Source organism: Tasmannia lanceolata, unplaced genomic scaffold (genome assembly GCF_043159265.1).
Source record: "Tasmannia lanceolata isolate RefF3 unplaced genomic scaffold, GAP_Taslan_0.1 ptg000020l, whole genome shotgun sequence".
Classification (NCBI taxonomy): Eukaryota; Viridiplantae; Streptophyta; class Magnoliopsida; order Canellales; family Winteraceae; genus Tasmannia; species Tasmannia lanceolata.
Genome location: NW_027518697.1, coordinates 19,760,864 through 19,772,270, shown reverse-complemented (window position 1 = coordinate 19,772,270; position 11,407 = coordinate 19,760,864). Strand labels below are relative to the sequence as shown.

Genomic DNA, 11,407 nt, shown 5'->3' with positions numbered 1-11,407 from the left:
TGTCTTTTTGGTTCTTTCTATACTTAGAAGAGGGGTGTGGCTAGTAAATAATGGGGAAGTGAAGGGCACTGTTTTGGTTTTGAAAAGGAAAAAAAGAAAACACTTGCTTACAGCCTACAAGAACTATTTCAAATGCATCTACAATTCAACAATGGAAATAATTCTGTTACTCATAATAAGATTGCCATCAGTGAGTTCCCACCATAGCCATTTATGACAATCTAATCACGGCAGCTTTCATATGGACCTATATGCATTTTTGGGACTTTATCATTATCTTATGACTAAGTCCCTCTCCATTATAGGCTTCAAGAATTATTTCATATGCATATAGTTGCAATTTAACTATGAAAACTATTCTGCTACTCATCAAAGCACTTCAAGATGGTAAATGTTGGTGTTGATTTCACGATTGTTGCAATGGTTCTCTGCAGGATTTTGTCTTAATTATATATGCCTTCTCTTTACTTTCATTTTTTGTACATTAAACCAGTAACTATCCTGACAAATATTTTTCATGCTTTTTTATTTTACAGCACCAGGCAGAAAGAAGAAAGCGCGACAGGGCACAATCAAGAAAAGGAGATGATGCAGAACCTCAATTAAAGCCTGAACTTTTGGCTCCAGTTGCTCGTTATCATGGCTCGCGTCTTGCTTCAGGTCCTAGTCCTTCGCCATTTCAAAGTTCAATATCTGTCGGAAAAGGGCACCAAAAAGGACAAAATGCCACTGCTCCTTCAGTCAACATTAAGACTGAGCAGTCTGCAACATCTGATGGAAAAGGAATTCCCAGACGTACCCAAAAAATTGCTTGTGTTGCTACGGGAGGGGCTACTCTGGGTGCTGCCATTGTTGAAGCTGAGAATAGTCTTGAAATTGAAGTATGTTTCTCTTTAGCAGAGGAATATCTTGATATATTCCGATTGCGTCAGCATTTTTTAGCATTGCCTTTCTAGAACTTATCTCTGCTTTGGTACAAGGTCTGGTAATGTGGGCATTAATACGGTGAGGATTATTGGATTCTTTGAGTTATTATATGATCTTTGCAAGAGTCATAACAAATTTTATTTTATTAGATACAGGAAAACGAGGGGGGGTTGAAAGCAAAGCTGAAGGATTTGCTTCGTGAGAAGTCAGACCTTTTTAACTCTGATAACGCCGAGGAAGACAAGGTCTGAATTCAGTTTGTTCTTTCAATTTATGTGTACTTGTAGCTTTTGGCCCCATCTTCAGAAGTTATCCTATTATGTGTATATGCATACATAAATATATATATATATATATATATATATATATATATATATATATATATGTGCGTACATAAATATGCATGTACATATACCTATACATACATACATACATATGTGTATATATATATATATATATATATATATATATATATATATATATATATATATATATATATATATATATATATATATTTCACACACACGTGAAAATATGATCCTTCTCATGGGTTCAGGCTATGGATGTTTAGTTTTCTTTCAATTTACAGATTTAATGTTCTCAGGTGAAATTGGGAGAGACAGGATGGAAAGAAAGGTACTATGAAGAAAAGTTCTCTGCAAAAACTCATGATGACGTTGAAACAATACGAAAAGATGTTGTAAGTTGAATGTTATGATGAATTAGGATGAATGTTTTCTATCATATCTTTCTGATCTACACCAGTTTTGGTCAGGCCATAAATTTGTTTCTGAAGTTCTTCTTTGGAAGTAGTTCTGTTACTGATGTTTGTAGCCGAAATTAGACAATAGTTGTAAGTCTAAAATATAAAAAAATCTGCAACACAAAGTGTTAATTCGAAAGAGGTTGTTACAGTAAGGGCCTTCTCTGTGAACTGTTGTGTCTTGGTGTGTGTGCATGCATGAACTGAGCCATGTACGTCTTTATTGCTAATATTATACTATGTTATAAGTTGTATGGTCTGTTGATATGTTTCACATTATATGAGGATCATGTATGGTGTCCATGTATATAATAAACACAATGGGTCAGGGTTTTTACTTTGAAACTCACAAACACTCTTCCTTCTCTTCGCCTCCTTTTCTCCTTCTTTCTTCTTCATTTATAAGGCTAAACGGCAACTCAATATCAGACCTTCAAAAGGGGAGGTCATTCCAACCAAGGTTTTAAATTTTGGTTTCGGTACCTATTTCGGACTCCACCGAATTCCGAAATTTGGTATTAAGCTTCGAAATTTGGGACCGAAATTCCGAAAGTTCAGATGAAATTTTGTGACATTTTTTTTTTTTTTTTAATTCCATTTTCTTGAAATTTCGGTTTTGGTCCCCACCGAAATCCGAAATTTAAAACCATGATTCCAACCAACTGCTAATAACGTAGCCTCCGTTCCTTCTACATAGGCCACCAAACATCCATTCAGTTGGGATATAGGGCTGTATATGTCTGAAAACTCTATGGCTCGGTAACTTCTACACAGGCCACCAAACAGCCATTCAGTTGGGAGTTATGTTCACATGAGTTATTGTGCAAAATTGATTTGCCATTCTAAGCAATAAGTTGTGCTCGACCATTCCTTATACACAGCCCATGAAGCAGCCATTCAGTTGGGAGATATGTTCAAATGTGGCACGGGGAGTGTCAATTTTTGCAAAATTGATTGGCCATTCTAAGCAACAAGTTGTGCTCGATGGACATCTGTGTACCAACTTGATGGGGGCATGGGGAGTGTCATGGAGGATTGTTCCTGTTATTAAGAGCTGTTTTGTCCTTAGAATTTTTTGTCTTTTGTGTTTATTTGTTATGTCCTAGTATACCGCATGTATAACTCAAATAAAGGAACTGAGAATGGGAATGCAACACACATGATTCAGTTCTCTATGTTTCCCATATGCTAACAAAAACATCCCTCTCAATATATAAAATTGCAGGCAAGTAAATAATAGGTTGAAAAAGAAAATGACTACAATAATGCGTATTTGGTGTATTGATGTATGTAAATGACCGAACAAGGACCAAATGGATCTATTTCCAGGTACAAATAATTAAACAAAGTAAGGAGAACAAAAAAGATAGGGGGATTGGAATCACCCAGTCTATTTTAGGCTAGCTTCGCTAATTATCTTTGTTATAGAGAGGCTCACAACAAAGTAAGTTTGTGTTTCACGTCTGAGATTCAAATTGTGGCTTGCAAATATCTTTACCAAAGTATTTGGAAAGGGAAGACTTTGTGTGACTCTTCAGGCTTGACATGATTGATTTCTATCCTTACATGAGGAGAGATATTCAGAGTCTGTCTTCTATGGAATTATGTAGGGGCATATGTCTTTTTTTATTTCATTTTTTCCACTTCAAGTGGTTTATCTATTTGGGATTGTTAGAAATGGGATTAGGGTTAGAGAGAGGAAAAAGAGGAGTGAAGAAGATGGGAAGTCTCCACTAGGGAGCTCCTCACATATTTGATGTATATATAGGCCCCAAATAGGGCCACAATGTACAATGACTACAATATCCCTAATGTTACAAGTAATGACTAAACTACCCTAACACACTACTCAACACTCCCCCTCAAGCTAGAGTGTATATGCTATGAAACTCTAGCTTGGTACAAAGAAAACTACAATACCCATACAAACAACTATAAAAGCTATACAACAAAAAACGATAATCATCTCATACACACAGCTAGTTTAGTACAACATTCTTCAAGCTGGTGTAGTGAATACATAATGAAAGCGTAACAAAAGATAACGGCCACCATGAGAGTACAGTCGTCGAGTTTAGCGGCCACCAAAAAGGAACAGCTCCCCCTGAAGCAATACTACGGCGAGAGCGAACAGAGCAGGGCCTCCCCATGAATGAGTGCCAAGTGAATAAAGCTGCAAACCACGAAGAATCGAACAGAAAGACCTCGGCAGGGAAATAGTAGCGATCCATCGAGCAAAATGAGCACGCTCAAGGCACGCACAGTGAATAAAGACGAAGTAGCACAACGCCAATAGAAGAAGAATAGGCGATGGGGAAACCATCGCGTGGAGATAAGAAGAAAAGGGGAAAAGATAGCCAACCAACGTCTGGAGACAAGGTCGACGGCATGAACATCGTCACCTGAAGAGAGCCGAACAATGGAGAAACCATCACCCGGAAAGAAGGTCGACAGGGAAACCGTCGCCTGAAGAGAACCAACCAACGATGGGGACACCATCGCCTAGAAAGAAGGTCGATGGGCAAACTATCGCCTGAAGAGAGCCAACCAACGATTGGGAAACCATCGCCCGGAAAAAAGGTCGACGGGGAAATCGTCGCCTGAAAAGAGCCAACCAACGATGGGGAAACAATCGCCCGTAAAGAAGGTCAACGGGGAAACTGTCGCTTGAAAAGAGCCAACCAATGATGGGGACACAATCGCTCGGAAATAAGATAAGGCATAAAACCAAGAACACAAAGAGACGAAACAACGAACAATGCAAAGAGGAGACAACAAGACTGAATAGAGAGAACACCCACAAGAACATAAAGGAAGTACAACAACACTCCCCCTAGGGCGGTCTGAAGAGTAAGTCTGATGTAATCTCAAGGAGAAAAAAAGTAATTGCAAGACACTAGCAGATAATTGCAAGGAGCTTTGAAAGTGGAAAGTATTAATCGCAAGAGAGTCGGAGTATGCGATTAAGTCTGAGTTTTGCAAGACCAAGCTTCATTGCAAAAACATAATCGGAAGGTGAGTAAAATACTTATATCGCAAGTTTGAGTTTTGTGATTACTGAAGTAAAAGTTAATTGCGAGATGGAAGGTGTCTAATTAATCGCAACATGTGAAGAAAAAGGTTAATCGCAAGTTGAAAATTGCGATTAACACTAGAACTTGTAATCGCAAGTTTCATCTTGCGATTAACACAAGGAGGTTTGTGTGATAATGGATGGAGGTATAAAAGTAATCGCAAGGAGGTTTGTGCGATTGAGACAAGCAGGAGACAACACAAAGGTAATCTCAAGGTTAGGGTTTGAGGGAAAAAAGGGACATGCGATTATCAATCACAAAAAGGAAGCAGAAACATGCGATTAGGAGATTTGCGATAAAAAAGAAGGAAAAATACGGGAGAGAGATTTTAAGGGTTTCACCCAAAAAAAAAGGAGAAATACGAGAGAGAGAGAGGAGTTAAAAAAAACGTGCGCACGAGAGATACTGAGAGAGATGTGGAGAGAAATTTGGAGAGAACGTCTAAGGGAGAGATTTTAGGGATTTTCCAGTGTGATATTTTAGGTTTTTCTGAAAAACCCAAACCAAAAAAAAAAAGAAAATACGCGAGAGAGGGAAAGGATACGTGGATGAGATGGCGTGAGGAGATAATAGACTCTTCTTCTTTCCTTCTTTCCCTTTGGATCTTTGCTCTGATACCATGATTTGTTTTTGAATGATTGCCAATTTTATTAAAATAAAGACCGAGATGGTCGATTTACATAATAAGTGCCAATATAGCTACATAATAATTAGGGTGGAAGAGCATCATAAAGGGCTAGAGCCTCCTTAAAAACACCTAGCCTAGCCATCTTATCTGCTTCCATGTTAGCCGATCGACGAACATGATGAAAAGAAATGGCCAAAGATCTAGTGCACTCATTGATCTCATCGAAGTATAAGTCAAACCTCCAAGGATTTTTCAGAGACCCTTGAAGCCACTTGATTATATTAAGCGAGTCCCCTTCAATCACCACATCGTTTAGTCCATGTGACACCACCAATTTGACGCTCTGGTGAGCGGCTCGTACTTCTGCTTCCACCGCATCCGTAACCCCAATGGGTCCCGCAAAAGCCCAAACAACCTCTCCTTTTTCATACCCCAATGAGTTGCCCATGCTAGAACCGTCAAAATTTAACTTGAAGGTTCCAGCTGGTGGGGTTTCCCACTTTTGAGACACAATTTTCTTCATTTTTGTCCCCTTACAAATTTCCTTCCATCTCTCCCATAGATCATATGAAGATATAAATGCAAAGGATGGCAAAGCCTTCACCCATGTAATCGTAAGAGCTACCAGTTTCACATAAAGATATGCAGCACTCCTAGCACTACCTTTGAAAAGCCTCGCATTTCTTTCCTTCCATATAACCCAGACAGTGGCAAGTAGTTCCATGATCTTCCCTTTAAATCTTCCCTTTCTTTCTCCATGGAGCAAAGGAGCATCCTTGTAATAGTTCCATGACCGTTCTATGAAAGACCCAATTTATACCAAATTTACTTAGAAGCTTTCCCCATACCTCTCTCGCCACTTTGCAATGTAGCAGAAGGTGGCTAGTTGTCTCTCCATCTTCAATGCAAAGTGCACAATGATCTACAATTATCATCTTCCTCTTTCTCAAAAAGTCCACTGTTTGAATCCTACCAAGACAACCCGCCCACCCAAAAATTCCCACTCTAGGGGGGGTTTTTGGATATTCCATACTTTTGCAACTTTTGCCTTTCCAGTGCATCCCACAAGTTTTAAATAATAAGATTTGACAGTGAAGTCCCCCGAAGAGTTCCATCTCCAAATTCTTTTGTCTTCTCCATCTTGTTTAACATATCTTTCTACAAGAACTTTCATCAAACTAACCATTGATGGAATTTCCCAATCGAAGAAATTCCTCCTGAAAAGTGGCTTCCATGTCACAATCCCATCCTTCTTCTCCATATAATCCTTCACTACCCCGTCCTTGTTAACCGTCCTAGCAAACAATTCTGGAAACATGTCTAGTAGGGTTTGAGTGGCACACCACTTGTCCTTCCATAAGCGAATTTTGTCTCCTTCATGAACCCGATAAAGAATGCCCTCTACAAATAGCTGACTAAAACCAAGGATGTCTCTCCAAATTGTCCTGCCTGGCCGACTGAATCTATCCTCTGATACCCAATGCCCCAAAGCTGCACCATATTTGGCTTCAATAACTTTCACCCACAAATGATTTCTCTCCTTGCCGAACCTCCATAGCCACTTTCCAAGAAGAGCAACATTCATTTCTTTAATCCTCCCGATCCCTAGGCCACCATTTTTAACCGGCTTACAAACACTCTTCCATTTAACCAAAGGAATTCCTTTCTTATCTTCGGTTCCACCCCATAGAAACCTTCTTTGAATTTGTTCAATTTTCTTGATTACACTTATAGGACATTTGAATATTGACATTTGGTAAATAGGGATATTTGCCAAGACAGCTTTCATTAAAGTGACTCTCCATCCCCTCGAAACTATGTTTCTTTTCCAAGTGTCAAGCCTTCTTCCCACTCTCTCAACTATGTGGTTCCAACAAGTTTTCTTTGCTTTTGCTACCCCCAATGGTAGGCCCAAATATGATGAGGAAAGAATCAACTTCACATCCCAAAATTCCAGCCAAGCATTGACTGGATTCCTCCTCGATGTTCACTCCAAAAACCCTAGACTTGGAGAAATTTGATGGGATTAGGGTTAGAGAGAGGAAGAAGAAGAGTAATGAAGAAGATGGGAAGTCTCCACTAGGGAGTTCCTCCCCTATATAATGTAAATATAGGCCCCAAATAGGGCAAAGATGTACAATGACTACAATACCCCTAATGTTACAAGTAATGACTAAACTACCCTAACACACTACTCAACAGGGATGTTTTTTTAAGTAGAAACTAATCACCTAATCTTTTTTAAGTGGAGAGTCTACTAAATCCTCAATTTCATATTTTCCCCGATCGTGGCTTTCTTCTTCCTCTTTTGTTGAAGTGCCTACTGGATGAAGCACTACGCTTGACATGTATGAATAAGGTTCATGTGGCATGTCAGTGTTTGGTACATGTTTTGAATCAATTTTGAGATTCGTCTCTAATGACGCATTTTTTTCATGTGTATATCATGCCAGATGAGAAGGGTGTCATCAATCCTAACCATGAATCTTAATCTTGAACCTTTGCCATCTTGTGTAAGATGAGAACTTGATTTTAGTTCTTGGCGCAAAGCACTTCCATCTTTCATCTGTGATATGAAAACTCTATCATCTTTCGAATAATTGGTTTAAATAGGAGACAAGGATTTGAAATCCTGTCAGCACTATTTGCATGTTGAGGTTTTAACTGTCCACTGATTTATATTGTTCCAAAATCACCTTCAAAATTTTTTTTTATAAACTTCCTAGTTGAGAATCTGTTGGAATTGTTGGATATAGTTGGATATATGTAATAAGCCTGAGGGCATAGATGTAATTATGCTTCTCCATTATTAATAAATATATTACTGAGAGGGAGATCATCTCTCTAACTCAGTTTCTCTTCTCTAATTCTTTCTCTCAACATGGTATCAGAGCCCTAGGGTTTTTGATCCCTAGGAAAACCCCTTAGCCTCCATCTTCTCCATTCCTCAACCCTACCCCTAACCCTAACCGTAACCCCTTTCCTCATCCTCATCTTTATCTCCCCCTTGTTAAAGCATAAAGGATAAATAACGCCTTTCTCCAACAGCTTAAGCTTTTGGAGAAGTTGGTAAGTTAACATGGTATCAGAGCCAAAGGTCTCGAGTTCAAACCTCCCGGATAGAAAAAATCCACATGCGATGGTCAGCCCAAAGTGGGACCACATGTGCCACGTGTTTGCCAAGTGGGCCACAGGTGCGGGGGAGTGTTAAAGCATAAAAGATAAATAACGCCTTTCTCCAACAGCTTAAGCTTTTGGAGAAGTTGGTAAGTTAACACCAAAGTGAGACCACATGTGACGTGTTTGCCAAGTTGGCCACACGTGCGGAGGAGTGTTAAAGTATAAAAGATAAATAACGCCTTTCTCCAATACTTAAGCTTTTGGAGAAAGGCAGTAGTATTTATCTTTTATACTTAAACACTCCCCCACACATGTGGCCCACTTGGCAAACACGTGGCACATGTGGTCCCACTTTGGGCCAACCATCGCATGTGGATTTTTGCTATCCGGGAGGTTTGAACTCGAGACCTTTGACTTTGATACCATGTTAACTAACCAACTTCTCCAAAAGCTTAAGCTTTTGGACTAATTGGTAAGTTTCACATGGTATCATCTCTCCCACGCCCTAAACCTAACCCTAACATTTCCCATATCCAAAACAGATTTCATCTTTTTGCCCCCCTCAAACCCACTCGTACCCCCCCTCAAACCCAAGCAGTGTTTGGATTTCTTTGTTAAAAGCCTTATTTCTTACCCTCTTTCTTTGATGTGTTAGATTTCTCTCTTCTTACTACGTCTTCGCCATCTTCCTAGTCTCTATATGGGTCTCTCTATGCACTTGGTCCTTTCTTGTGCGCTTTTTCTCTGAGCTTCCTGGTAGATTAGTTAGTTCTTATTCTTCTTCTCTATGTCTCCTCGTTGGAGCCCTTGGTTGTGGTTTCTTTGTTGTCTTGATGGAACCTGCTGTCATCGTTGATCCATCTCTTGGCATGACCACTGAGACTCATGCTTCTACCACACCATCGGTTCCTTCTTCATCGTCTCACCCTACCTTGGCACCTGTGGAGAGTTCATACCCACAGTTGAATATTGCCAAGTTTGATGGAACTAACTACCTTCCTTAGAAAGTTGCAATTGAAACCTATCTCCTTGGGAGAGGTAAGGTCAGTTTTCTTCTTCAGGACCCCCCTCCACATACGGACCTGTCGTTCACCCGTTGGGAAATGGAAGATGCTTTGATTCGCAGTCTTCTATGGCAAAGCATGACGCCTGCCATTTCATCCACGATGATTCTCCTTCCCGCTGCGAAGGAGATTTGGGATCATACCGCTGACACTTACTCTGGGGTTGAGAATCTCCAACGTATTTGCTCTACTTACTCTGAGTGGATGCGTCTTCGCCGTGGTGATCTGTCCCTGGAGACTAATTATGGCCAGTTTCTGTCCTTATGTCAGCAGCTTGACATCCACTTACCCCTCACGTTTGATATCAATATTCTTCGCCGCTAGCGAGAGCTGATCTGGGTTGTTCACTATCTTGAGAGCTTAGGCCCTGAGTTTGCTTCCTTCCATCAGCAGGTCCTTGGCTCGGGCACTATTACCTCATTACAGAAGACTTATTTACGAGCACAGCAGTGTCTTGATGATCCATCTCCCAGCCTGCCATCTGAGAGTGCATCTCTAGTTTCTTCTGAGAGTTTCGGTGGGTCTCAACCACCTAGAGGAGGTGGCTACTCTACTCGGGCTCGTGGCCATGGTCATGGCAGGGTTGGTGTTGGTCGTGGTCGTCCTTATTGTACTCATTGTCATAGGGATGGGCTCCAGATTGAGACATGCTACACACTACATCCAGAGCTTCGCACAGGTCGGTCAGCTCATCTCACTATGACCGGTCCGTCTGACAGTGTGACCTCTTTGCTTGTCTCTATTTCTGCTGATGAACCTTTCACATTCACGAGATCAGATTATGAGGAGCTGCAGCGGTTCAAACAGAATGCCTCCCATCATACTGCTGGGTTTGCTCAGCCAGGTAGCTCACCCACGACCTTACTTTCTAGCTCCTGGTCCTGGATTATTGACTCGGTAGCCTCCAATCACATTACTGGTAACTCTTCTCAGCTTGCTTCTTTTCATTCCAATCCGACAGGAACTCAGACCATTACTCTTGCTGATGGGTCCACTTCCCCCATCACTGGTATTTGCACAATTTGTCCTTCACCTAATATTTATTTATCATCTGTTTTATGTGTTCCAAAATCTCCTTTTAGCTTATTGTCTGTTAGCCAATTAACAAAAAATCTTCAGTGCTCCATCTCATTTTATCCATCGTATTGTGTTTTTCAGGATCTTTCGACTGGGCAGACGATTGGATCGGGTCGTGAGGAGGATGGTCTCTACCGCCTTGACTGCAGTCGTTCTCCTACAGTCCTGCATACATCTGTCAATGCATTTCAGTGGCACTGCCGTCTTGGTCATCCGTCCCTTCAGCGCCTTCAGCAGACATCTTATGTTCCATCTTCTATTTCTCCATTCCAGTGCGAGTCGTGTTAACTTGGGAAGCATCACCGGGTGTCCTTTCCTTCCCGAGTCCTTAGTCGTGTCGATAGTCCTTTTAGTTTAGTTAATTCTGATGTATGGGGGCCCTCTAGGGTCGCGTCCAATAATGGTTTTAGGTATTTCGTTGTTTTTATTGATGATTATTCACGTATGACATGGATCTATTTGTTGAAAGACCGCTCCCAGGTCTTCAGTGCTTTTCAGAAATTTCATGTTGAAATAAATAACCAGTTTAATTGCAATATCAAATGTCTCCGTACTGATAATGCTCGCGAATATTTCTCTTCTACACATGGTTTTGAGGATTATCTTACAGGCCATGGAATTATTCATCAATCTCCGTGTGCCTACACGTCGCAGCAAAATGGTGTCGCAAAAAGAAAATTGAGATACCTATTTGAAGTTACTCGCACGCTCTTGTTTCAAATACAAGTCCCTAAATCTTTTTGGGGAGAGGCCG

The 11,407-nt window shown here is 40.6% G+C and overlaps 1 protein-coding gene across 1 annotated transcript in view; it reads left to right on the top strand.

Annotated features, from left to right (window-relative positions):
- The first annotated feature begins 384 nt into the window (after nucleotides 1-384).
- Nucleotides 385-11,407, top strand: part of XRN3 (5'-3' exoribonuclease 3) — a 38,649-nt gene continuing 27,626 nt past the window's right edge. The window contains exons 1-4 of the mRNA XM_077363567.1: nucleotides 385-423; nucleotides 537-881; nucleotides 1,077-1,172; nucleotides 1,532-1,627. Of these exons, the coding sequence (XP_077219682.1) occupies nucleotides 385-423; nucleotides 537-881; nucleotides 1,077-1,172; nucleotides 1,532-1,627 (576 nt within the window). The remainder of the gene's footprint in view (nucleotides 424-536; nucleotides 882-1,076; nucleotides 1,173-1,531; nucleotides 1,628-11,407) is intronic.